The 26,218-nt window shown below is 37.7% G+C and overlaps 2 protein-coding genes across 2 annotated transcripts; both read left to right on the top strand.

Annotated features, from left to right (window-relative positions):
• Positions 1 to 206: 206 nt before the first annotated feature.
• Pip (prolactin induced protein) lies at positions 207 to 4,723 on the top strand. The gene is made up of 4 exons (NM_008843.4): positions 207 to 326; positions 2,470 to 2,581; positions 4,093 to 4,207; positions 4,497 to 4,723. The coding sequence occupies exons 1-4, from the start codon at positions 238 to 240 to the stop codon at positions 4,619 to 4,621; spliced, it is 441 nt and encodes a 146-aa protein (NP_032869.2). The 5' UTR covers positions 207 to 237; the 3' UTR covers positions 4,622 to 4,723.
• Positions 4,724 to 12,964: 8,241 nt separating this feature from the next.
• On the top strand, positions 12,965 to 17,071 carry Sval2 (seminal vesicle antigen-like 2). The gene is made up of 4 exons (NM_032542.2): positions 12,965 to 13,091; positions 14,523 to 14,625; positions 16,441 to 16,552; positions 16,856 to 17,071. Exons 1-4 carry the CDS (start codon positions 12,997 to 12,999, stop codon positions 16,978 to 16,980), a joined length of 435 nt encoding a protein of 144 aa, NP_115931.1. The 5' UTR covers positions 12,965 to 12,996; the 3' UTR covers positions 16,981 to 17,071.
• Positions 17,072 to 26,218: the final 9,147 nt, after the last annotated feature.

Genomic DNA, 26,218 nt, shown 5'->3' on the forward strand with positions numbered 1-26,218 from the left:
ACTAAGAAAATAGGGAAGAACAATCACATATATTATAACAATTTAATTGAATGATGACATTTTTTTTTCATAGAAATAACAAACTTCTCCCCAGTAAGGAAAGATCATGATGAGGAAAGTGTTTAGGTGATTCACGTCATGGACCTAACTGCCAGCTTTTCTGCTTCTGTGAACTGTATATAAAACCTGCGCTGAGCACCAAGGACAGTACTGGTCTGGTGTTCTGACTTCTCCACTATGCAGGGTCTCTCATTCACATTCAGTGCTGTGACACTCTTCTTGGTCCTATGTCTGCAGCTGGGGATCATTGAAAGCCAGGATGATGAGTAAGTAAACCCATTCTTGTTTTTGTGCAGGAAAGCATAGAGAGTGTCTCCTTCTGGCCTGGAAACCTGTACACAGTTTCATATAGATTTTTTAGGTAGCAAAGGAATCTGTTCTTGATATTTCTCATGGATCATATGTCAAGTTCCATTCTCTCCATAGCCTCCATAGATTCCCCTCATGTTTCCACTGGGTGTATAGGCTTGCATATACAATAAATCCCCGATGTATATGATAAGTTGTCCATAACCAATTATTTTTACTCTCTCTCATATGTGGTTCTCATTTTTTCTCAGTGTACTTTATAAAGATAAAGAGGTCTCATAGTTCTAGCAACAGCTTCAAATGTCATTTGCAGGAGTCTCTGAGAATGAGAGCCTTTATTACTAACACATAGGTTAGGTTGAACTAACAAAACAGTCATCATAGGTGTCATCCCAGTGATAACACCTAAAGGTAAAGATGAAGACCTATAGTAACAGTCATCCTTGGATCTGGAAGCCACCACATTGAGAGTAGATGTTTGAAGAAAGCAGAAAGGGAAAAAGCAGAAAATGTGAAGGAATTAATGAAGTAAGAAATTAAGCCAGAGGGCAAATGAAGATAGGGGAAGGAAAGACACCCAATTGAACTAGAGATCTCTACACTGGCAGCAGGCTGACTGTGCTGGCTTTCTGGATTTTGACCGTATTAGTGCTCTGGGAAGCTTGGCCAAATGTCCTTTTCTAGCAGAAATCACAAGGTTCTAAAGAGCTGATGCAGGCAGCCTGAGAATCCCTGTATGTTCTGGTGTAGATGGCATTCTTCCTGGCCTAGAGGAAGCCCATGCTAAAATAAGCCTTACAGTTAAGTGCTTTGAAAAAAATGTATCCGGGCAGTGGTGGCTCACGCCTTTAATCCCAGCACTAGGGAAGCAGAGGCAGGTGGATTTCTGATTTCGAAGTGAGCCTGGTCTACAGAGTAAGTTCCAGGACAGCCAGGGCTATACAGAGAAACCCTGTCTCGAAAACAAAAACAAACAAACAAACAAACAAAATGAAGGGCTTTGGCCATCCCAGCTTCTGAACAACTCTCCTGTACTTATTATTCACTATCTCCCTGGTATGGAATCCCTGACCTCAGGAAAACACTGGCATGGTTAATTGTTTTATCTAATATGATCATCCTACAATCCTGAAGTCATTCACAAATGGGAATTTTGAAGATAATTGATATTAATATATGTTTGATAGGAACTGAATCATAGAAAAATTGGTGCCATTATTGAAGTCTAACATGTTCGGTCCCAGGGAAATGTAGGAATAATGTTCTCTAAGAATTCTTTTCTATCACACAAAACACCAAAGGACACTAGTTACGTTCTTTGGTTGATTCCTTTGGCCCAGAGCAAGCATTGTTGGTTAAAGAGGAAGACTTGCTCTTTGCTTTTATCTCATGTACTTTCCCCCAACTGTGGTGTGTTCACAATTACAACATGTGCAATTTCTTTGTTTTAGTAAATAGCTCCACATTCCTATGTCCTTTCTAGCAATCATTAGGGGTGATCTTCGAGAAAGATCTATGTAATCCTCCAGGACAGTGTTGTTTACTTGATTCTGTGGGTATGAAGGTTTTCCTAAGGATGACTTGACTCTAGCGTTCTAGTCAGGGATAAGGAGCTAACCAGCTGTAGGGCAGTGGTTTGCAAACAGTTCTTCATGTTTTGGTGACCCGCAACCATAAAATTATTTTCACTGCTTCTTTGTAATGTTGCTACTCTTATGAATAATATTGTGAATATATGTAGGTTTTTTTTTTTGGTGATCTTAGGTGACCCCTGTGAAAGGATCACATGACACACAATATGAGCACAACTTGCTATAGGGTATTAAGAAATAGCATGAGATAGTAGATAATCTTTTCTTTTAAAATTTGTCATTTGTAACTTGGAAAAAGGATGCTTCATTTTAAACAACATGTCCATTTCTTAATTAAACAAAGAAAAGATTCAAATCAACACACAAAGATTACTGGGGATGCTGCTGCTCAGGAATTGAGTCAGGCTATATCATTCTTACCTTTATTTTCTCCCCTTGCCCCATGTTAGAATAGTGCTTTCTCCTATAATCAGGTCTTTGATCTCTGTGCCCTATTTTTTCTTCCCAGAAATGTCCGAAAGCCACTTTTGATTGAAATAGATGTTCCATCAACAGCACAGGAAAATCAGGAGATCACTGTGCAAGTTACAGTTGAAACACAATATAGAGAATGTATGGTGGTAAGTAGATAGATGGACAGTAAGTCCAAGGCAAAATCTGACTGGAATTATGAATATAATTGAATTAATCTCTTCTGCTAATACTGCATGACAAAGTTAACATATTCATATGTGTTTGGTTATATGAATCTCACAACAATGTTGAGAACTTGGAGCAGATGATGATTTCCATTTCACAGAGAAGAAACCCTCATCCACAACAGTCCAGGAAGAAAAAGAGTGAGAAAGAGAATGAAAACATCTAAGATAGAAATAGGTGGAAGAAGACAAAGAGCTCACAGAGAACTGATAGTTCACCCTCCAGGGTCCCCCTGAGCATTAGTGGATTTTGGTGAGGACTTGAGAATAGGGTTCTCATATGAACATCTGTAACCATAGTTTGGAGCAGGAGTGAGAGAATATGAGGGATCTGTTTCTTCTTCTCCATTAAGAACTTAAACTGAGCCTGTTTTCCTCTTGCCTTTCTGTATAATAATTATTCAGTATAAATTTGCTAGATATGGGAGAAAGCATCAGAAATGTATACATGGGATATGTCTTCAGCTCTAATCATACCACTGCCCTGATACTGACCATATATTCAAAGTAAAGATGAGTGCAGGCAACATTTCAAAACAACTGAGTCTGAAACTTAATATGAAATGTTTTCATGCAGTTTGTAGTAAAAATCGTATCTACTCCTGATTTACTGCATGCATTGATGACTGTAATTATGATGAAAGGTTGAATCTCATTTAAATGCATATTTTTCTTATCAGTTTTTGTAATCACTGAATTCTATTCACAAGTCCATCTGGTTAGATATACCCCTAGGACAAAACTCCTAAGTTAGATGCCAGGAACAGGAGTGTGTCTCTGTGTGTGTGTATATTACATATTTAATAATATATATAATTATATAATAATATAGTATATTAACACACATATTAATATGTGATGTCTGAAGTTAACAGGCATTCTCAACTTTAAGAAGCAAAGAAATTGGCCTGCAAAAATTTACTTACCAAATAATGGCCAGACATGGGCAGAGGGAGTAACTTTTAATCTAGTGGTTGTAATTGATGAGAGTGAGAGAATAATTCAACATGATGGAGTTAGACTTGGCTGAGTCAGGGGCCTGGCCATCATTCTCACAAAGTCTTGTCCTGGAATCAACACTTAAACAACTGGAATGCTATTCATTGGGTCACATATTAAAAGTTCACATGAGTCATTTCCAAGAACTCTAGCTGGTACCAAGGACAAGCCTTCACGTAGGAGACAGGCACAGGAAGATGAACCTCCTTGACCAATGGAATCACTTACATCCTCTTGAATCTCACACTTGGACGTCTGGGCTAAGTATGATGGTGTGAAGAGAGAAAGTCTAGGAAAATTAGCATGCAGAATGATAATACATTGATGACTGAATGGTGTCTGTGTTCCCTAGGCCATGCCTCAGCTATTTCCTGACTTATATTGCCTTCTATTTACCTTTGTTGTACTAACAGTGGGCTTTCTCTCCCAACCAGATCAAAGCTTACCTTGTAAGTAATGAACCAATGGAAGGTGCCTTCAACTATGTACAAACCCGCTGCCTCTGTAATGATCATCCTATTAGATTTTTCTGGGATATAATAATCACAAGTAAGTAAAAAGAACTACTTGCCAAAAAAGGAAAATTAAAAACACAAACATGGCTGCAGAACTTCCACTTGGAAGCATGGAAAAGCAGTGTATAGTTGGAAAGGAAGCATAGGAGGAGCATTTCTGGGATCTAAAGCTATAGAAAGCATAGCCTGAGAAAGGACAATAAAAGGGAGTGACTTGCAAATGACTTGGGGAAACCAGCCCTGGAAGGACTTAGCTGGCCCTACAGGAAAATCAGAGAACCCTAGAGTGTCTGAGAGATGACTTTTGTTTTTATTTCTTCCAGGAACTGTAACATTTGCAACAGTGATTGATATTGTTCGAGAAAAGAATATCTGTCCTAATGATATGGCAGTGGTGCCCATCACAGCAAACCGGTACTATACTTATAATACTGTGCGAATGAATTAACGGAGGCTTCTTATGCGTCTTTCAAAACCATTATCATTTTCTCCAAGTACAATTGACTGGAATATCCATTGTAGTCTGTCAAATAAACTTCTTACAAGCATATCCATGTGTTATTGTGTCCTGCCTAAAATCTATCCTCCAAATCAGAAAGTACTGCTAATTTCTTACATTAGTCTTTCAAAGTACCATTCCTGAGATTTTGTAAGGTTTTTTTTTGGTTTCTATCCATTGACATAAAAAAGTAAGAAGGTGACTGGGGAGTTACCTTAGTGTGTGCACTACTTACCATGCAGGATTGAGGACAGATTTGAATCTCCAGAACCCACATAAAGCCAGAAATAGTAGCACACATTAATGACCCCAGTGCTTCTACAGTGAGACAGGAGGCAGGCATAGAAATCTCTGCAGAACCTGTTGGGTAAACTCACTCTGGGTACGCAGTGAAGAACAATTGCAGATGCTCCTGTTAAGTGAGTAGATGGGAAAGGCCAACACTTGAAACTGTTGTTTGATCTTCTTGAGTGTGCCATGGCACAGAAACACTCACACTCACCCATGCACACAAATCATACAACCACATAACCAACACTTTTAAAGAAAAGAAGAAATTCCAAAGAGTTGAAAGATCACACCTGTGATAATCCAAATACTCAGGACAAATAAGAGGAAGCCAGGGCTGGAAGCCAAGATGTCTACTGCTTGACTTTTCTCTACTCCGTCCTCTCCAATAGCTCCACCTTCAGTTCCCAGAGGATAGGAGTTATTTGTAACCAGGAAGGAACACCCTAGAGTGCTCACCATGAGTTAGTGCATTGTGTTCCATTCTATTGCTTCTGTTCAATCTGTTCCAAACAAGAAAATATGACTCACTGGAGCAATGCATTGCAATTGCTATACCTCAGGCATACCGATTGTGGCTGACTATAAACGAAGGCTATGAGTCCTGAGTTGCTTTCTCAGATGGGACCAGCTACTGCTTTTTGATAGAAGTGAAACACGAACAAGGGTCCCAAATAAATGAATGAAATTATGGCAAGTGGAAAATTAGACCTCAAGAACCCAAAGCCAGAATGGTAGAATGTGCTTGTCAGGTAAGCTTTCTGGTACTGGGTTTGGAAAACTGAAAGAACTCTAGAGGATGCAATGAGAAGAATCAGAATCACAGCAGACTGAGTATATCTGGGTAAGAAAATAGAATAATCCTCTCAGGCCAGTTGTCCTAAACGAGGATCAGAATTCAGGTAGCTAAAATTCATTCTTCCTTCTGAATATACGTATTATTTCTTGTAGAGATTTACATCTTTTTGAGGGACAAAGCCCTGTTTCCTTTGAAAATACCTTTGCGGATACTTTTTCTTGTTATTTTGCTTTTTAATACTGCCTCAGACATTGCCCATGTATACCCCTTTTTTTATCCTGGGGAATTTTTGGTGGGAGTAGGTTCCTTTCTGAAGGAATTTAATATTTAGAAGACCAAGGTTGTCAGCTAGTTTTGTTTTTGTGTCTATAATTATTTTCCTGGGTCATTGGCTCAATATTTTATATGCTTTAGAAAATTCAGAAAGCCACATATAACAGGTAATTTGAATTGCTTCAGGTCTTCTGTTTATGCAATTGTAACCTTTTCTTAAAGTCTGTGGTAGATTACCTGAAAAAGTAACCATCATTCAATATTTAACATTAAGAAAAATTAATAGTCTTTAATTATATTAAACACATTATATATTTGCTTTATCATTATATATGTATATGTGCAAACACATATATGTGATGGTGCTAATTCCTTTGGTCCTAATTCCTTTCTATTCCAGTTTTGGAACAATATTTACTTAAGGACAATGATACATTGATGTGTGTGGTTTTTTTTTCCTTCAGTAACTAAACGTTTTCTTACCAATAAATTATTGGTTAAGTTCTACAGAATGGATGAATTTTTATTATATCAGCATAATAAAATGATTCCTAAAGATTTGTTATTAAATTTTAACATTTAGGTCCCAATGTACACAACAAAATATTAATTATAATGTTAAATATTTAATATTTTGTACACAACAAAATATTATAATGAAAATATAGAAACACTCCACTATGATAGTTGAGGAGAAACATCTGCAAGATGTCTTAATTTTGTAAAGAAAAAAAGTAAACATATTGGGCCTTTTGTGAAAAACACATCTCTAAATCAAAAAGAAATTACTACTAAATTGAATAAACAGAAAGATAAACTGTATGTACTCATGAATAACAGCAGCATATTCTCTTATATCTGTTTAGATTCAATGCACACTCACAATAATCACCACTATGACACTGTCACCTCCAAATAGAAAAGGCAACATACATCTTAATATGAAACATGATGGTTATCTACAAAGAACAAAGGCTAATTCTTTGACTCAAAAATAAGGAATGTATCCAAGGAAGATGAAATATCAAAATAATACTAGCTCACAGAGAACCTCAAAACAGGCCCAAGGGAGGAAATTTTGTGCAAGAGTCATTAATTTGTCTGACTTAATATCCTAATAAAAATGTCAAAGTGTATAGTACTTTCATTTTCTCTCTCTTTCTCTGTCTCTCTGACTGACTCTCCCTCTCCCCACACCCACCCCTACACACACAACTGTCATACACACAGCTGTAAGCAACACACATAAAACACAACAGTACAAGATTTCACTTACAGGGGAAGCCCAAGATAGCTCAGGAGAAATTGGCCAATGGCATTTTCAAATTTTCAACACCAAAACACTTGTTTACTACTCAGAGGCAGAGAGGGGACCTTTGTTATGTAACTTAATAGAAACACCCAATTCAATGACTGTGTTATATACTATCTCCAATACTCTGTGTTCCAAGTTAATTGCCCCAACTCCCTATCATATAACATGAAAGAAACATTAACTTTCTTACTACCATTTTGTTAAGTAAAAATAAGGAGACATAGTAAGTTAAATGAGAAATGGTACTCATAGGGAACTGTATCACAAAACCTAGTACATGTCTGAGGATGAGATTTGAAAGCTGATTCCCTCCCCCCTCCCCTTTCCAAATTCATTGTTTCTCTCAGCCTTCAGATCTTGTCACCATGCTGCCACCTGCCGCCATTCCTCTGCACAATGCTAGACTCTTCTCCCTGCAACTGAAAGCCCAAGCAAATGGTATCCAAATAGCTTTTGATTGTGCCCTCTTAGCACAGAAAAAAATAAAAAAGGAACCAACAACACATTTCTAATTTATTGTATGGATTATACAATTATAAAGTCCAACTATATCAGAGCTTCTCATGTACGATAATATGAAACTTGCTGTGTTTATTAGTTTTCTCATATAGCTAAGGCACTTGTAGATCTCTTTTAGTGACCTTTTCACTCCCCTGTGATCTTTCCCTTTTCTCCTCAGATCCCAGATTCTCAACACATTGCACACTCAGGCCTAAAACAGATATCTCCATAGTTGAATTTATTAAGTTAAACTGTGTAACTTAATCAAGCCAGGAAAAAGGATAAGACATTATAAGTAAATTTTTCTTATTATAATAAATAAGTAAATTTCCAAAATTATGAATGGTACCCCTAGAGATATAAAAGAAGAGAATAAATCTATTTTCTTCCTCTCCATAAAAACTCCATGACCCACTCCAAACTTCCAAGTTCTATAAAATACACCAATGGAAAGTCTAGAGAAGACTGTCAATAATTCCTTTGTCTACAGATTAAAACAAACAACACTGCTGGCTTGTTTAATAGACTCATGCCAAAATTGCTGAGGTTACATAAATAAATAAAAGGCGAGATAGGACACATAGTCCAAGCCATGTATTATTTTCATCTGCACAATGCCCTTTTTATCTTCGATAACCAACCTTTAGGCCATTGATTCAATTGTTTTTGTTCTTTCTAATGTAAGGTAAAAGTATTCTTGGAACTGAGTAGAGGAACTGAGTAGAGGATCACGTACAAACCTGTCACTTTCATAAAGAAAAGAAAACCAACAATCTGCAATGTTTTACTTCACCAACAGTGTACTAAACTATGCTCAGAAATGACTCTGAGAAAGAGCTCACATTACAACTTCATGGATTTATAAAAATGACACCAAGGCTAACAATATGATTTGCTGTGCAGTACAAATTCAATCTTTTCCATAGAAAAATTAAAGTATGTTAAATGTATTCATACAAATTGAGGTACATACCTGAATTTTAAAAATGTAAATTATCCTTCCTGCCCACATTCTCTGGACTTCGCACTCACGCACATCTGTCATGACGGTTGGAACGCACATCATCATTCTTCCATGTCTTCACAAGACTGACTTTTATGGTGCTGACCACTTTACCACCATCTGAGGTCCTGCAAATGAAAATCAAAGAAATACTAAGTTAAGAACCTCTCTCTCTTGTAATACACCCAGAACACATTTACTTCTAAGGACCATACACCCCATACATTCATATTTATTTTAAGCATGTATGCTCTATACCCAGTAAATCACATTACTAGCCTTTATGTCAATTTCATGAATTCATGAGGGTGTAATGTGAAAATGAACCCCTCAAAGGCTCTCAGCAGCACCCTTAGGGAAAAACACAACACAAGAGATCAAAACTCTACACATTTTATAGGCCAGGTGGTATAAACACAATCACTACAACAGCATAAATGATGACTTCTAAACCCTAACCACATGAGATAAAACCCATGTCTATCACAGAAGTAATTCTTGATAGAAGAGAAAAGAAAAAACGCTGTGTATATCGGTAAGGCAAGCCTGATGTGCTGGCTCCAAAATCTGATCTTACTTGCTTTCTATTCTTTCATATTTCTTTTTGTTTTTCATTTTGTTGAAAATTATTTTTTTCACATAATATAGCTGCATTTTGGTTTCCCTTCCCTCTACCCATCCCAAATCCTCCCTACTTCCCTTCCCATGAAAATCTATTTCTTACTGTGTCTCATTAGAAAACATAATTCCAAGGAATAATAACAAAATACAATAAAATAGTTAAATAAAATAAAACAGAAACTAACACATCAGAATTAGACAAAACAAAACAACAAAACCAAATAAATAAATAAATAAATCCCAAAACTCAAAAAACAAAACCAAACAAACAGAGGGATAAGAGCCCCACTAAAATGTCTAAGCTACAGGGACACACCCATTTGTATACTCAGGAAGCCACAATATATACAGAGAGAACCTGATGCAAATCCATGCAGGCCCTGTGCATTTGCCTCTGTCTCTATGAATTCATAGGAGCTTTGATAGTGCTGATTTAGAAGGTCTTGTTTTGTTGGTTTCTTCTGTCCCTTTCAGCTCTTACACTCTTTCTGTCTCCCCCGATGCAGAGTTCCTTGAACACTGAGGGTAGAAATTCGATGGAGATATCTGTTTTAGGCCTGAGTGTTCCAAGGTCTCTCAGTTTCTGCATATTATCTTGCTGTGTGTCTGTGTATTTGTTCCCATATGCTGCAGGAGTAAGCTTCTCTAATAATGGCTGAAGAAGATACATATCTATGCCTGTAAACGGGTGTCATTAGAAGTCATTTTTGCTACATTTTGCTTTGTTTGGTTTTGTTAATTTTAAAACTTAGGTTTACCCTAGTTCCTTGGCCTTCTATTCTTAAGTTCTTGGTCACCTAAGCAGTATGGCATATGGGTTCCATCTGGTGCAGAGGGACTTAAGTCAAATCATATAGTGAGTAGTTATTGCCAGAATCTTTGGGTCATGATTGCAATAGCATATTTTGTAGCCAGAACTCCATTGTTAGAATATATGGTTTGTGTCTGTGTTTGGTGTTTATGCATCATCTTTGGTAGCTACAGAGTACCTTTCTGTAGGAAAGGCACTATACTATAGTGATGCAGTCTCTATGTAGATACAAAGTACCTTTCTGTAGGAAAGGCTCTGTACTATAGTGATGCAGTCTCTATGTAGGTACCAGCTAGACTTCTCCATGTTCAGTGAGTTATGTAGGTCTTGTCTTTAGCAATGGGGCTTTGTTGTTAGATTTTGAGGAACAATCTTTAATCTTGGCAACAGCCTGGGTTGTTTGGGAATTCCCACTGAACTCCTTGATCTAACAATTCATTTTACTGTAATTCAATCCAACAATGGGATTTTCCTTTGGTAACATGGAATGTCCATTTGGGGGCCCTGTCTCCCCAATTATTTAGGGGGCTTTATTTGAATTGCTTTCTGTTATGCATACTTCTTAGGGAACTTCTACTGGATTACATTTCTTTACTACTCCTAAAATGTCCCTTAATTTTAGATATCTTTCTCCATATTCTTTTTTTCACTGTACACTGATATGCTTAGAGACAAAGCTGTTAATTAGTCTTTGAAAAAGAATAGTTTCTGAGGTTGAACAAGGTGCCAGGCTTTTCCATACACATATGTAACACACTTTGATTATGTTTCTGTTGCCATATCTTATCCTCTGTAGAAAGCTTGTTTGATCAACTGTCTTTTTCTCTGAGTCCCCAATGCATAGAGAAATGACATAACTCCTTCTTAAAACCAGGAACATGCTTGGTAGAGCCAAAATAGACTGAATCCATGGCTTTGGGAGTTTTCCCCAGAGGCCTTGATGTATATCTAGAGATGCTGAGAACCCAAATCTTCACTGAGTATGGGGATATGACTATCAGTTCCCAGGATGCTCTGTGCCCAGCCTGTGATGTTCTGAAGAAACAGTGTTCCTCTCATGCAACAGGTTTTTACTAGCTTCTTGCTATTTTCCAGATAACATATGATAGGTTCTACTAATTTCATCCCATTTCTAACCCAAAAAGAGTATATAAGAAAATGCACTTCATAATAAAGTTGGTTGGCAAAAGATGTGTCTTTTAGAAGACCTCCTGATCCTAACTTTTCTTATGTTTTCTATCTTTTATCCTTTTTATCTTATGATATCCTGGTACTGTCTCCTAAGACTCAGTCACTGAGCAATGACCTGTTTGTCCTGGTCATATTTCTTCAATTTTTTGAACTCCATGCAATAGAAACTTCAAAAGTTATAAGGAATCAATGAAATACACAATGAATTCTCACAAGCAACATTAAAGAAAAGAGAAAGAAGATGAAAAATGAATTTTAGGGAAGATAAAGTAAGGTAGCTAATTCAATGCATTTATTTAAGGGGAAAAACAACCTAGGGTGCATGGCATCTGATGTTTGTCAGTAGCTCCTCCGAATCCATAGGTAACACTAATACAACAACAATGACAACAAAATCCAAATGAAACAGATGCCATCTCAAGCTATAGCCATCTCTAGATCCTATAACCTAAGCACTCTGTCTCAAGTAGAATCATGGATTAACAGACACTCTGAATTCTGAATTATCCTGAACCTTCATTCTGGGCTAGCACCTTGACATCTTTCTCAGGATTCTGAAATTCTCCTACATCAATGGTGAGAAGGCAAATCCATGGATCTGCTGTTTACTTTAACACTTTGTAAGTTTCTTCATCTTTCATATTATCTTGCAGCACCATAGTGATGATCAGAAATTTCCATGAAAAGTGGAGTCTGGAATCTCTCTCTCTACACCTGAACTCTCCAGTGAGAAAAAAACTAGGCAGAGCAATAGCTGAAGTTACGATTGACAAGATCTTCTTTGGAAACTTCTAAATTAAGCTCCCTAACATCTTATATGCTCCCAAGTCTTGTGAAAGAACCAATATACAAGAAGCAAAGCTGACCAGGTCTTATTCTCTGACGATATGGTTAAAATGATATTAAATATATTTGAACTCCCTATTCACATGTGACTTCTTTATAAATATATGCCTTTAGTTTCCAATAAAGTTCCTCTGAATGAAAGGGAAGATCATCATCTCCTACAGAACCCTCCCTGTACCTCAGGATGCAAATCAGGAAAGTTAAGTAATAATAATATGTTGGTTATTACTCAACTGAAGAATATTTTTGAGTTGGGACTCTGAGTTATCAGGGAGGTGAGAGCTTGTGAAGAAAAAAAAAGAAGAAAAAGAGAGGTGATTAAATTTTACATATTTCCATAGTAACAGCAGATTAGGGAGCAAAGAATAAAAAAGAACCGACCTTGATTAGAAAAAAATGGGACAGGATCAGTTCTAATAACCTAAGAACACCCTAATCTCATACTGACGAAAGAGAAAATCTCATTCTTATTCACTAGAATCCACTTTGAAGATCCAGCTGGATAGTGACCTTTGTTACAGAAGAATAAACAATGTGGCAATGGGAGGCATCCTAGCATATGATGGTTTTACCTAAGTAGCCTGGCAACTGCTCCATCGTGATCCTGCTGCAAATAAAAGGAGAGATATGGGTTTCAGATGGCTAAGGCTTGTGAGTGTCAACTCTTACTTACAGCATGGCTTCTCTTCAAATGTTCTATCAGCCTGGAGCTCTTATGCATCTCTTGATTCTGTGCTTGTTTTTGGAGACTCCTTATGGTCAGGAAAATTGGTAAGGCCTTCTCTTTTCTGCATCACCTTCCTAGAAATGTCTTCCCAGTTGGTGATGATACATATGGAATTCCTGAAATTTATGGTTTCATTTTTCAAGTTTCTAAAGTGTGAAGCAATATGTCACTTCTTAAGCCTATATTCTGTGACTAAATGTCTAGGTAACAATTGAAAGATTGTGTTTAAACTGATTTTTCTGCCTAGATTATAGTATTATTTTTGGTTATACTACACTATTTCTCATTAATATGGCAAGTATGAGAGGAGAGATGAGCTTATGTTTTTGGGTTAAGCTATGGCTAAGACTTCTCTCTAATTCTAAATTTGGTGTATAAAAACAAAGGATTGTTTGTTGATGACTCACCTGGTGACAGAGTCAAACATTTTGTCTCAAAAAAAAAGCAATAATAAATCACTCATAGAAGAATTATCTAAATTACACAATAAAGGTCTATATCCTCATCAAGTCTACTATTCAGGGTTCTGCTAATCACACCTGGAGGAGATCTATTTAAACAAACCTGTTTCTTTACATAAGCTTAGTTTTGTGATAAAATTATTCTTTAAGTCTATGACTAAATAGGGAAAGAAATAATCAGATTCCAGTTCTTACAAAGAGAAAATGAAATGTAAAATTTTCTATGACATTTAGCAAGAGGAAAGCATTGAGTTACAGGGAGAAGTCAGAGTCTACCGCAGTACAGAATCATATGGGAAAAGAGGATCTACCAGATGGTAATGAAACCATGGAGGTTTGGATGGGGAAACATTACATGCCAAGGAAGTTTTAGTAGAGAGGCAGAGGACTGGACAACAGAGGGAATAATGTCAAGATGATTTGAGTTGGGAATCTAATTTTTGTCAACTAGAATGTCTTATGTTTCTTATGTCAGGACTAAAGAGTAGTGTGATGAATAAAAAATATTGAGGTGCGTGAGTTTTTACTGTGAGGACAGATTCATTTATATGATGAATTTAGCAGATCCTGAGCATATAATATCCTTATCCAAGTTCTACTATTGGAAGAAGGTGAGCTCTGGGGTATTTTTAGAAAATTGTCGAAGGAAGACAGAAAGGTAAGTGCACCAAGGTAGACTCTGAAGTCATAAATCTCTACCCTGAGATGATGACTGGGGACAGAAAAGATAAAGTGGCTTTGTTTCCCAAGGTCCCCACATTCACCTGATGATTAGGACTGGGGCCATGTATTTTAACTTCTATATGTCTCATCATATTGGATGTGTGTTGACAAGAAATATGGAATACTTTGGGAGAAATCAAATACAAAGGGTCTTTCCAGAGTAAAGTGTTGAACTTTACAAACATCTTGCTGACACTTGATACCTAGAGCTCTGTCTGCCTTTCCATACAGGAACTCTTAAGTCTTTGACTCCAATATGATTTGGTGTTTCTACCTTTTCTACTCATACAGGAACAATCCACTTTCACTAGATATGATAGTTTCTCCAATGAAAGGAAAAAATGAATTTACAGTAACACTCCAGGTTAAAAATAATGTGGGCCAATGTATGGTGGTAAGTAAATAATTGAGAGCTAACTTGAAAAAATTATTACAATAGAAACTTTCAATGATTTAATATTTTTCAAAAATTGCCCTTTTTTTCTGTGTACATAGATTTGTAACTTACAGATATGTTATAAATGCATGTTTTACAAAGTCTACCCTAAAGGTAATATTATAGTGTTGTGAACACTATAACAACTGGTAACAACTTTTAATTGTGATCTGAGGGTCTTCACAGGGAAACAAGATGAAAATTTAGAGGAAAAAAATAGGAAGACTAAAATTCAAGGGAAATGGCAATGAAACAAAGATAAATATGACTGAGTGACAGTGACCAGGAAACGCTTTTGGACTCATGGTTCCACCTCCACTCATCTGCTGTCTCCACCTCATACAGTAATGATGGAGACTCAAGAAGATATGAGCAGTTGTAAGAAATATAGGAGTGAGGTGACTGTGAACTGTCCCTCAATGTGAGGCCTTACTTGCCCCCAATAAACACAGGCACATATTGTCCTCACCTTCCTTTGATCTATTTTCCTCTTTACTTCCTGCTCAATTTCTTTACCAATTCCTTCAACATTATCCTTTGTCTCTTAGAAAAGAGATGCAAAAAGAAGGTTTGAGGATTGGAGATATACTTCAGGAGTTAATAGCATTTTTTTTCCTTTGAGTATGGCTCACAGGATATATCAGTTCAGTTCCAGAGCATCTGACACTATCTTGTAGTCTGTGTGGGCATTGAACATACATACCCACTGACCCACATAAAATAAAAGTAAGTAAATAGTTTTTTCAAACTGAATTTAAAAATCATGAAAAAAGAAAAGGGGAAATTTTACTTATGCCAAAATCCACAACAGAAATATGAGTCCTCAATTTTTACCCATACAAAATAATGTTATAAGAAATGATTTTTGATCTCGTATTGGGTGGATATCCAGAAATTCTTTCTATTGCATTTTTAGCAGAGTATATTGCTTAAGCTACAGAGAAGTCATTACTTATATCTGATGATAGATTGAAAAATTTATATCATTGGTTGAAGAAAAACAATATGTCAAGACTAGTCATCCAAGAATTTTAAACCTGGGTTTTTTTCTATTTGTATAACAAACATGTTCTTTTTATGTCTAAAATGATACCTTTCATTCAAAAAGTAAAAAGACTCACAAACTCTTGCAAGGGATCCAGTTATCAACCCTTTCATCTCACAATGACAAAAATAAGACACAGTGTAACAAGTTCAAAAGTATCAAGCTAGAAAACCAAAGTTTTGGGTTATAAGATCAATTTGCTTGTTAGTCTTTGTCATATTCATTTCAGCACATCAAAGTAGAATATGTGGTGTCTCCTGTCTTATAAGGGTCTTATAAACCCTTCTTTGTTCTTGAGAAGTTTATATCACTCAGCTTTGACTTTGATTTGGAAATCTTCAGCCTCAGGCTAGACCAACTAATGCCTTAAACACAACTCAACAGCAATATATACTCTTTGGCCATCACATTCCTAAGTGTTCTTTGCAATCCATTATACAATCAACTGATAAGTTAAACATGCCCATCCATGTAGTTTCTTTAGTATGCCTCCCCTCCCATCCCCAAAATCAGTTGTTTGTCTTATTACACTGAATAGGGGCTAAATTTGAATTTGACTTATAAGGTACACAAAACCTGGTAAGCATTTACTATATCTGCATAGCTAGGTGGAAATACTTAGGCCTTCTTACCCATAGTGCTCTGTGAATTTTATATTTTGCTGAATGGTCAAATCCGGGCTGCCATTTCTATATTGATACTAGCCCTTCCTCTCTTTCTTCACTCAGGTAAAAGTCAGTACTGTGATGAATCCAAGCATCAAGTACCTTTCTGCTCACGCCATTTACACTTCCTGCCTTTGCAGTGCAAACAAATACTTCTGGGATATTCAAGTCTCTGGTAAGTGGTAACATTTCCTACCTGCTTATGAATGTTGGATAACAATGATTGTCAGGATGGATTCGAGTGGGAAGAAACTAAAAGAAACCAGATCCTAGCAGGAAGAACTGGGGTGGGGAGTGACTGTATACTGATAAGAAACCAAAGTGAAAAAACATGAGGGGACAGAGGACACTGACACTGAATAAAGGGAGTTCAAGCAGCAATTTTTACTTTGGAAGTGGACTCAGACTTTGCTAAATCCAGAAGTGGATGAAGCTATGTAGATTTCATGATTTAACACTTAGATTTTCTTTCCTATAGACAATACTGCCTTACAAGGGAAGGCAGAAGTTGTTCCAGCTAAGAGCATATGTCCTGATGATGAAAAGATATTTCCAGTAACTTCCTACGTAGAAACTGCTACACAAAAAATCATTGTATCATGAACCAAAAGATGTCTTCCATAGATACACGTCACCAAACTATCTGTGAAGAAGAGTGTTCTTTTCTGTCAGCAAATAAAATAGGGTGAAATGATCTGAGGTCAAATTCTGTTTGGTAAACTAACTTCTACAGCTTCACAATGAACTCTGTATCTTGTATTTGTTCTACAAACTACTGTTCTAGCTGCTCAGACAGCCAAAGGTTGAACATTGTTTTTACAGGACACATTAAATAAAAGTGATAGAGTAAGTGTACAAATCCCAGTGAGTGAGGTGTGAACTGGTTCTCACCACTTAATGTAGAAGAGAAAATGCCCAAAGATAAAATGAGCAGCTGATGGCAGAGTAATATTGAAAAGTCAAAGTGGGGTTGAGGAAATATCTCAAGTTCTTCTATATTTATAGTTCAACTACATCTTCCTGTTCTTCTGAACTATCTGATCTATACCTTTCTTCTTTTCAAATACTGGCCAGAAATAAGCTCAGAGCTTGTGGTGCATTTGAATGTCAGATCATTTTGTATATTGTGTCTTTCATTAAGAAAAATTTGAAGAGTTGAGTTTTGCTGTGTGTGTGTTTGTGTGTTTCTGTGTGTGAAAGGTATTCTGGAAATATGATGTACTGCCAGTGGGAATATATAAATTTGCAAAAGTTCTTCAACAATGGTCTGACATTATTTTATCAAATACTTTGCATACACACCTAATCTTCCCATATGTTCACAACTGAAAGTGATGACAAGAGATAACACTTCCACTCTCTATTTCCTGGGCCAATATATTCTCTCCAGCAATGATATACTGCTACTTAACAGTTGCTCTCCCAAAATATGTGTCATATATTCCACACAAAATATATGTCACCCAATGCCTCAAAAAGAATGACATCATAGTCAAAAGAAGTACACAGGAATCTGGATACACTGGCATAGTAAGAGCGTAAGAGCTTCAGATATTAAACCTATATTAACAGTGAAGACAAACAGAAGCAAAATTGTGGTAAGAATGTCTGAAGCTGAAAGATACACACATATCCTCCCATATCCCATCCCACCAATTCTCACATTAACACCCAGCTTCCTCCAGTTCTTCCTACCCATATCTCCACATACCTAGCCTGCTTAGGACCAGATAATGGCATATAGGATTCCTGGAAGTTGGTGGTAGAACTTTCTCAAGTAGCCTAAGCACAGACAAAGATAAGTATGGATCTCCACACTATTTGACAGACTCAGTTAACCAAAGTCTAGCATATAGTTGCTACTCTGTTACACAGGGTAGCTATAATCAAAGAAAAAAGAAATTTTTTGTAGAAAATAGTCTTTATCCACAGGAATCTCTGGAAATACTGACCTAACTTCTTTAAACTTCTTACACTAGTACCCCTCTCAACACCTTGGGGAGTGCGATGTAACAACAACAATAACAACAAAAACATGAGATGGGATATACTTCTTTGGTAAGATGCTTGACTGGATATTGGAGACCCAGAATTCAATTTCCAGCACAAAGAAAAGAGAGAAAATAAAAGATTGTTTTAAAAGGACAAAATAAAAATTGTATATCCCAATTAGAAAGAAATAGACTGTGGGCATAATACCTTCCATTTTAGCTTACTGATGTTCTCTTTTTATTATTTATTTTATTCTACTTTATTAGGTATTTTCTTCATTTATGTTTCAAATGCTATCCCCAAAGTCCCCCATACCCTTCCCTTCATTCCCTACCCACCTACTCCTACTTCTTGGCCCTGGCATTCCCCTGTACTGGGGCATATAAAGTTTGCAACATGGAACATCTAGAGACTGCCCCACCCAGGGATCCATCCCATAATCAGCCTCCAAACGCAGACACCATCGCATACACCAACAAGATTTTTCTGAAAGGACCCTGATATAGCTGTCTCTTGTGAGGCGATGCCAGTGCCTGGCAAACATAGAAGTGGATGCTCACAGTCAGCTATTGGATGGAACACAGGGCCCCAAATGGAGGAGCTAGAGAAAGTACTCAAGGAGCTAAAGAGGTCTGCAACCCTATAGGTAGAACAACAATATGAACCAACCAGTATCCCCAGAGCTCATGTCTCTAGCTGCATATGTAGCAGAAGATGGCCTAGTCAGCCATCTTTGGGAAGGCAGATTAAGGATCTTTTTTTCTTTTTTTTTTCATGTGCAAAAACTTAGTTTTTATTTTTTTCTTCCATTTTTTATTAGGTATTTAGCTCATTTACATTTCCAATGCTATATGAAAAGTCCCCCATACCCCCCCACTCCCCTACCCACCCACTCCCCCTTTTTGGCCCTGGCATTCCCCTGTACTGGGGCCTATAAAGTTTGCAAGTCCAATGGGCCTCTCTTTCCAGTGATGGCCTACTAGGCCATCTTTTGATACATATGCAGCTAAAGACAAGAGCTCCAGGGTACTGCTTAGTTCATATTGTTGTTCCACCTATAGGGTTGCAGTTCCCTTTAGTTCCTTGGGTGCTTTCTCTAGTTCCTCCATTGGGGACCCTGTGACCCATCCAATAGCTGACTGTGAGCATCCACTTCTGTGTTTGCTAGGCCCCGGCATAGTCTCACAAGAGACAGCTACATCTGGGTCCTGTGGGCATAATACCTTCCATTTTAGCTTACTGATGTTCTTAATATGTTCCTTTTTATTTTTACCTCAATTTTAAACTTTAATTTCAGTGTAGTTAGTTTAAGTTTTACTGTAATTATTCACTTGAATTTAAACCTATACCAAGGATTGAAATATATTTTATGCTTCTTTTCTTTTTTGGTTAGGATTTTCATTTTTTAAAAAATCAAATTTTTTTACAGACCATATTTTATTACCCCCTCCTGATCCACCCTCTGAATGTTCCACATTTCATACCTCCTCCCCATACCCCTGTTTCCACGTGGATGTCCCCAACCCCAGCCCCTCCTGACATCTAAACTCCCTGGGGCCTCCAGTCTCTTGAGGGTTAGGTACATCATTACCTAAAATAATATATGTTTCTATCATCTTTCATATCTAGATCACACATGCGTTTCTTGTTATACCTTTTTAGTACATTTATCCCTTCTTATTCCTTTCTAATTCCACTAATTGAAATGATTGGATGCAGAGAAAAAATGTATAAGCTACAATTTATCCACCAAATATTTTTTAATTTCTGAAACTTGTAAGAGACAAACTTGGAGTACACAATTGTCTTCTCCTGCATCTAAGGTCATAGCTGATCTCAAATCATGGTATTTCTTACTAGCTTTCCTATTGTATAGATTCAAGATAAGAAATTATATAATATTGAAAGTAACATAAAATAAGTAACCAAAAGCATTGTTAAAAGGAGAAACATGTCAACTATTATACAGATTAACATCAAAACTGTTGCCAGCATCTCTAAGTGACAGGAAAACTTGAAGTGTTAAATTTCAACATTGAAGGTAAATAACTTTCAACTGAGATTGTCATACCAATGAATAAATAAGTATATAAGTAAATAAGTAAATATAAAATAAAGAAATAAAAATATTTCTTTTTTTCCCATTTTTTATTAGGTATTTACCTCATTTACATTTCCAATGCTATACCAAAAGTCCACCATACCCACCCACCCCCAATCCCCTACCCACCCACTCCCCCTTTTTGGCCCTGGCGTTCCCCTGTACTGGGGCATATAAAGTTTGCGTGTCCAATGGGCCTCTCTTTCCAGTGATGGTCGACTAGGCCATCTTTTGATACATATGCAGCTAGAGTCAAGAGCTACTGGTTAGTTCATAATGTTGTTCCACCTATAGGGTTGCAGATCCCTTTAGCTCCTTGGGTACTTTCTCTAGCTCCTCCATTGGGAGCCCTGTGATCCATCCATTAGCTGACTGTGAGCATCCACTTCTGTGTTTGCTAGGCCCCTGCATAGAATCACAAGAGACAGCTACATCTGGGTCCTTTCGATAAAATCCTGCTAGTGTATGCAATGGTGTCAGCGTTTGGATGCTGATTATGGGGTGAATCCCTGGATATGGCAGTCTCTACATGGTCCAACCTTTCGTCTCAGTTCCAAACTTTGTCTCTGTAACTCCTTCCATGGGTGTTTTGTTCCCACTTCTAAGGAGGGGCATAGTGTCCACACTTCAGTCTTCATTTTTCTTGAGTTTCATGTGTTTAGCAAATTGTATCTTATATCTTGGGTATCCTAGGTTTTGGGCTAATATCCACTTATCAGTGAGTACATATTGTGTGAGTTCCTTTGTGAATGTGTTACCTCACTCAGGATGATGCCCTCCAGGTCCATCCATTTGCCTAGGAATTTCATAAATTCATTCTTTTTAATAGCTGAGTAGTACTCCATTGTGTAGATGTACCACATTTTCTGTATCCATTCCTCTGTTGAGGGGCATCTGGGTTCTTTCCAGCTTCTGGCTATTATAAATAAGGCTGCTATGAACATAGTGGAGCATGTGTCCTTCTTACCAGTTGGGGCATCTTCTGGATATATGCCCAGAAGAGGTATTGCTGGATCCTCTGGTAGTACAATGTCCAATTTTCTGAGGAACCGCCAGACTGATTTCCAGAGTGGTTGTACAAGCCTGCAATCCCACCAACAATGGAGGAGTGTTCCTCTTTCTCCACATCCACGCCAGCATCTGCTGTCACCTGAATTTTTGATCTTAGCCATTCTGACTGGTGTGAGGTGGAATCTCAGGGTTGTTTTGATTTGCATTTCCCTGATGATTAAGGATGTTGAACATTTTTTCAGGTGCTTCTCTGCCATTCGGTATTCCTCAGGTGAGAATTCTTTGTTCAGTTCTGAGCCCCATTTTTTATGGGCTCATTTGATTTTCTGAAGTCCACCTTCTTGAGTTCTTTATATATGTTGGATATTAGTCCCCTATCTGATTTAGGATAGGTAAAGATCCTTTCCCAATCTGTTGGTGGTCTTTTTGTCTTTTTGACGGTGTCTTTTGCCTTGCAGAAACTTTGGAGTTTCATTAGGTCCCATTTGTCAATTCTCGATCTTACAGCACAAGCCATTGCTGTTCTGTTCAGGAATTTTTCCCCTGTGCCCATATCTTCAAGGCTTTTCCCCACTTTCTCCTCTATAAGTTTCAGTGTCTCTGGTTTTATGTGAAGTTCCTTGATCCACTTAGATTTGACCTTAGTACAAGGAGATAAGTATGGATCGATTCGAGTTCTTCTACATGATAACAACCAGTTGTGCCAGCACCCATTGTTGAAAATGCTGTCTTTCTTCCACTGGATGGTTTTAGCTCCCTTGTCGAAGATCAAGTGACCATAGGTATGTGGGTTCATTTCTGGGTCTTCAGTTCTATTCCATTGGTCTACTTATCTGTCTCTATACCAGTACCATGCAGTTTTTATCACAATTGCTCTGTAGTAAAGCTTTAGGTCTGGCATTGTGATTCCACCAGAGGTTCTTTTATCCTTGAGAAGAGTTTTTGCTATCCTAGGTTTTTTGTTATTCCAGATGAATTTGCAAATTGCTCCTTCTAATTCGTTGAAGAATTGAGTTGGAATTTTGATGGGGATTGCATTGAATCTGTAGATTGCTTTTGGCAAGATAGCCATTTTTACAATGTTGATCCTGCCAATCCATGAGCATGGGAGATCTTTCCATCTTCTGAGATCTTCTTTAATTTCTTTCTTCAGAGACTTGAAGTTTTTATCATACAGATCTTTCACTTCCTTAGTTAGAATCACGCCGAGATATTTTATATTATTTGTGACTATTGAGAAGGGTGTTGTTTCCCTAATTTCTTTCTCAGCCTGTTTATTCTTTGTGTAGAGAAAGGCTATTGACTTGTTTGAGTTAATTTTTTTTTAATTAGGTATTTTCCTCATTTACATTTTCAATGCTATCCCAAAGGTCCCCCATACCCACCCCCCCCAATCCCCTACCCAACCACTCCCCCTTTTTGGCCCTGGTGATCCCCTGTACTGGGGCATATAAAGTTTGCAAGTCCAATGGGCCTCTCTTTGTAGTGATGGCCGACTAGGCCATCTTTTGATACATATGCAGCTAAAGACAGACCCGGGTACTGGTTAGTTCATATTGTTGTTCCACCTATAGGGTTGCAGTTCCCGATAGCTCCTTGGGTAATTTCTCTAGCTCCTCCATTAGGGGCTGTGTGACCCATCCAATAGCTGACTGTGATCATCCACTTCTGTGTTTGCTAGGCCCCGGCATAGTCTCACAAGAGAGAGCTATAACTGGGTCCTTTCAGAGAAATCTTGCTAGTGTATGCAATGGTGTCAGCATTTGGAAGCTGATTATGGGATGGATCCCTGCATATGGCAGCCACTAGATGGTCCATCCTTTCGTCACAGCTCCAAATTTTGTCTCTGTAACTCCTTTTATGGGTGTTTTGTTCCCATTTCTAAGAAAGGGTAAAGTGTCCACACTTTGGTCTTCGTTCTTCTTGAATTTCATGCGTTTGGCAAGTTGTATCTTATATCTTGGGTATCCAAGTGGATAATAGCCCAGGAACTTGAGTTAATTTTATATCCAGCTACTTCACCGAAGCTGTTTATCAGGTTTAGGAGTTCTCTGGTGGAATTTTTAGGATCACTTATATATATTATCATATCATCTGCAAAAAGTGATATTTTGACTTCCTCTTTTCCAATTTGTATCCCCTTGATCTCCTTTTGTTGTCAAATTACTCTGGCTAATACTTCAAGTACTATGTTGAAAAGGTAGGGAGAAAGTGGGCAGCCTTGTCTAGTCCCTGATTTTAGTGGGATTGCTTCCAGCTTCTCTCCATTTACTTTGATGTTGGCTACTGGTTTGCTGTAGATTGGTTTTATCATGTTTAGGTATGGGCCTTGAATTCCTGATCTTTCCAAAACTTTTATCATGAATGGGTGTTGGATCTTGTCAAATGCTTTTTCTGCATCTAACGAGATGATCATGTGGTTTTTGTATTGAGTTTGTTTATATAATGGATTACATTGATGAATTTTCGTATATTAAACCATCCCTGCATCCCTGGAATAAAACCTACTTGGTCAGGATGGATGATTGCTTTAATGTGTTCTTGGATTCGGTTAGCGAGAATTTTATTGAGGATTTTTGCATCGATATTCATAAGAGAAATTGGTCTGAAGTTCTCTATCTTTGTTGGATCTTTCTGTGGTTTAGGTATCAGAGTAATAGTGGCTTCATAAAATGAGTTGGGTAGAGTACCTTCTATTTCTATTTTGTGAAATAGTTTGTGCAGAACTGGAATTAGATCTTCTTTGAAGGTCTGATAGAACTCTGCACTAAACCCGTCTGGTCCTGGGCCTTTTTTGGCTGGGAAATTATTAATAACTGCACCTATTTCTTTAGGGGATATGGGACTGTTTAGATGGTCAACTTCATCTTGATTCAACTTTGGTACCTGGTATCTGTCCAGAAATTTGTCCATTTCGTCCAGGTTTTCCAGTTTTGTTGAGTATAGCCTTTTGTAGAAGGATCTGATGGTGTTTTGGATTTCTTCAGGATCTGTTGTTATGTCTCCCTTTTCATTTCTGATTTTGTTAATTAGAATTTTGTCCCTGTGCCTTCTAGTGAGTCTAGCTAAGGGTTTATCTATCTTGTTGATTTTCTCAAAGAACCAACTCCTCGTTTGGTTAATTCTTTGAATAGTTCTTCTTGTTTCCACTTGGTTGATTTCACCCCTGAGTTTGATTATTTCCTGTCATCTACTCCTCTTGGGTGAATTTGCTTCCTTTTGTTCTAGAGCTTTTAGATGTGTTGTCAAGCTGCTAGTATGTGCTCTCTCCCGTTTCTTCTTGGAGGCACTCAGAGCTATGAGTTTCCCTCTTAGAAATGCTTTCATTGTGTCCCATAGGTTTGGGTACGTTGTGGCTTCATTTTCATTAAACTCTAAAAAGTCTTTAATTTCTTTCTTTATTTTTTCCTTGACCAAGGTATCATTGAGAAGAGTGTTGTTCAGTTTCCACGTGAATGTTGGCTTTCCATTATTTATGTTGGTATTGAAGAACAGTCTTAGGCCATGGTGGTCTGATAGGATACATGAGACAATTTCAATATTTTTGTATCTGTTGAGGCCTGTTTTGTGACCAATTATATGGTCAATTTTGGAGAAGGTCCCGTGAGGTGCTGAGAAGAAGGTATATCCTTTTGTTTTAGGATAAAATGTTCTGTAGATATCTGTCAGGTCCATTTGTTTCATAACTTCTGTTAGTTTCACTGTGTCCCTGTTTAGTTTCTGTTTCCACGATCTGTCCATTGATGAAAGTGGTGTGTTGAAGTCTCCCACTATTATTGTGTGAGGTGCAATGTGTGCTTTGAGCTTTACTAAAGTGTCTTTAATGAATGTGGCTGCCCTTGCATTTGGAGCGTAGATATTCAGAATTTAGAGTTCCTCTTGGAGGATTTTATCTTTGATGAGTATGAAGTGTCCCTCCTTGTCTTTTTTGATAACTTTGGGTTGGAAGTCGATTTTATCTGATATTAGAATGGCTAGTCCAGCTTGTTTCTTCAGACCATTTGCTTGGAAAATTGTTTTCCAGCCTTTCACTCTGAGGTAGTGTCTGTCTTTTTCCCTGAGATGTGTTTCCTGTAAGCAGCAGAATGTTGGGTCCTGTTTGTGTAGCCAGTCTGTTAGTCTATGTCTTTTTATTGGGGAATTGAGTCCATTGATATTAAGAGATATTAAGGAAAAGTAATTGTTGCTTCCCTTTATTTTTGTTGTTAGAGTTGGCATTCTGTTCTTTTTTTTTTTTCCATTTTTTATTAGGTATTTAACTCATTTACATTTCCAATGCTATACCAAAAGTCCCCCATATCCACCCACCCCCACTCCACTGCCCACCCACTCCCCCTTTTTGGCCCTGGTATTCCCCTGTACTGGGGCATATAAAGTTTGCAAGTCCAATGGGCCTCTCTTTCCAGTGATGGCCGACTAGGCCATCTTTTGATATATATGCAGCTAGAGTCAAGAGCTCCGGGGTACTGGTTAGCTCATAATGTTGTTCCACCTATAGGGTTGCAGATCCCTTTAGCTCCTTGGCTACTTTCTCTAGCTCCTCCATTGGGAGCCCTATGATCCATCCATTAGCTGACTGTGAGCATCCACTTCTGTGTTTGCTGGGCCCCGGCATAGTCTCACAAGAGACAGCTACATCTGCGTCCTTTCAATAAAATCTTGCTAGTGTATGCAATGGTGTCAGCGTTTGGATGCTGATTATGGGGTGGATCCCTGGCTATGGCAGTCTCTACATGG

Source organism: Mus musculus, chromosome 6 (genome assembly GCF_000001635.26).
Source record: "Mus musculus strain C57BL/6J chromosome 6, GRCm38.p6 C57BL/6J".
NCBI classification, from domain to species: Eukaryota; Metazoa; Chordata; class Mammalia; order Rodentia; family Muridae; genus Mus; species Mus musculus.